The sequence below is a fragment of the Penaeus monodon genome, chromosome 30, assembly GCF_015228065.2.
Source record: "Penaeus monodon isolate SGIC_2016 chromosome 30, NSTDA_Pmon_1, whole genome shotgun sequence".
Taxonomy (NCBI): Eukaryota; Metazoa; Arthropoda; class Malacostraca; order Decapoda; family Penaeidae; genus Penaeus; species Penaeus monodon.
The window spans coordinates 18,722,091-18,723,448 of NC_051415.1; the positions used below are offsets into that span (position 1 = coordinate 18,722,091).

Sequence of the window (1,358 nt, forward strand, 5' to 3'; positions counted from 1 at the left end):
GGTCAGAGCTACATAAATGCGTAAAACAAGGTCAAGTTCAGTGTGAGGTAACCACGTGCCATCCCATTATATCCATAGCCAAAGCGCCTGCGATTGAGTCAGGCTGTTTGTTTTATCCAACCTTTGAAAAGGGGAGTGGGAGTACCATGCATTTAAAAAAGTACCATGTTTATTATAGCAGTAACAGTATTGACAATATCAATGTAATATTATCATAATCACCGAGAATTTCGCGAAAAAAAACGTAAAATAATTGTGTGCTATTACAAAATGACAGTGATCTTTATTCATAATTCCTGCTCAACCACACGTCACAAACACTTACCAGACACCAACATACTCGTACGTGTCAGTCATTACAATGTATAATATTCATTGTATCATATATACTATATATAAAGGTTCCTTGGAGTATGAAAACTTATTACAAGGGTTCCTCCAAGGTGTAAAGGTTGGGAACCACTACTACAGCTACGCTCATTATTATCCTTTTCTATCTGTGTACAGCAAGTGGTGATCAAGAGCATCCAGCTAGATGACCCAAGCTTCAGGGGCTCCGGCTACATCTCCCTGGCCGTCATCTACGCCGTCTTCGCCACCTTCAACTGGCTGGCCCCGTCTTGCCTCAGCTTCCTGGGGCCCAAGCTCACCATGATCGTCGGGGGCGTCACCTACGTGTGGGTATATCGAAGTTCTTTTTTTTATTCCTTTTCTCAATAATCGAAACCTTAGAACTGGAGTTATTAGCAATGTGTAGAAATATGACTTCCTTATTCTAAATAAAATTTGGTAAAATTTATAATTTTTTACAGAAATTCTTATAATAAAAAAGGAATAAAAAGAATAAACATCTATTTTTTGTGTAATGGCTATTATGAGTTTAGGGATTTTTCAGAACTGTGAAGTGTAGCTCCTTCACAGTGATATAAGTTTTTAAAAAAATCTCTGTTCTTTACTCGATTTTCCTCATATTTGCTTCAACAGTATAGTCATATACACTTATCACTATTGAAATGCATCTAATTACATTTTTACTACAAAAAACTATTATACCTGTTTTAAAGACTGGTGCGGACCATGTGCTAAAAGCCAACAGTTCTTTCACTCGCATGCAAGATACTCTGCTCTTAGCGGAACAGTAGAGTCTGGCCTTATGATTCGTAAGAAGATACAAGTATAAAATCTAAAAAGCTGGGTTTTTGCATTTAGGGACCGCCTGATCCTGTCCTTCTTTCCCTTTTAAGTCGCAAAAATGAAACATAATTTGTTTATGCAAAAAGATGGTGTTTTTTCGATATCGTTCTTGTATTTTTTTTCTCTCTCTAGTTTTTCATGTAAAAAAATAATAATCAAGAAAA

At 36.5% G+C, this 1,358-nt stretch overlaps 1 protein-coding gene across 1 annotated transcript in view; it reads left to right on the forward strand.

Moving 5' to 3' along the window:
* Positions 1-1,358, forward strand: part of LOC119592370 — a 7,343-nt gene that overhangs the window by 790 nt on the left and 5,195 nt on the right. Inside the window, exon 3 of the mRNA XM_037941194.1 lies at positions 444-677. Within this exon, the coding sequence (XP_037797122.1) occupies positions 444-677 (234 nt within the window). The remainder of the gene's footprint in view (positions 1-443; positions 678-1,358) is intronic.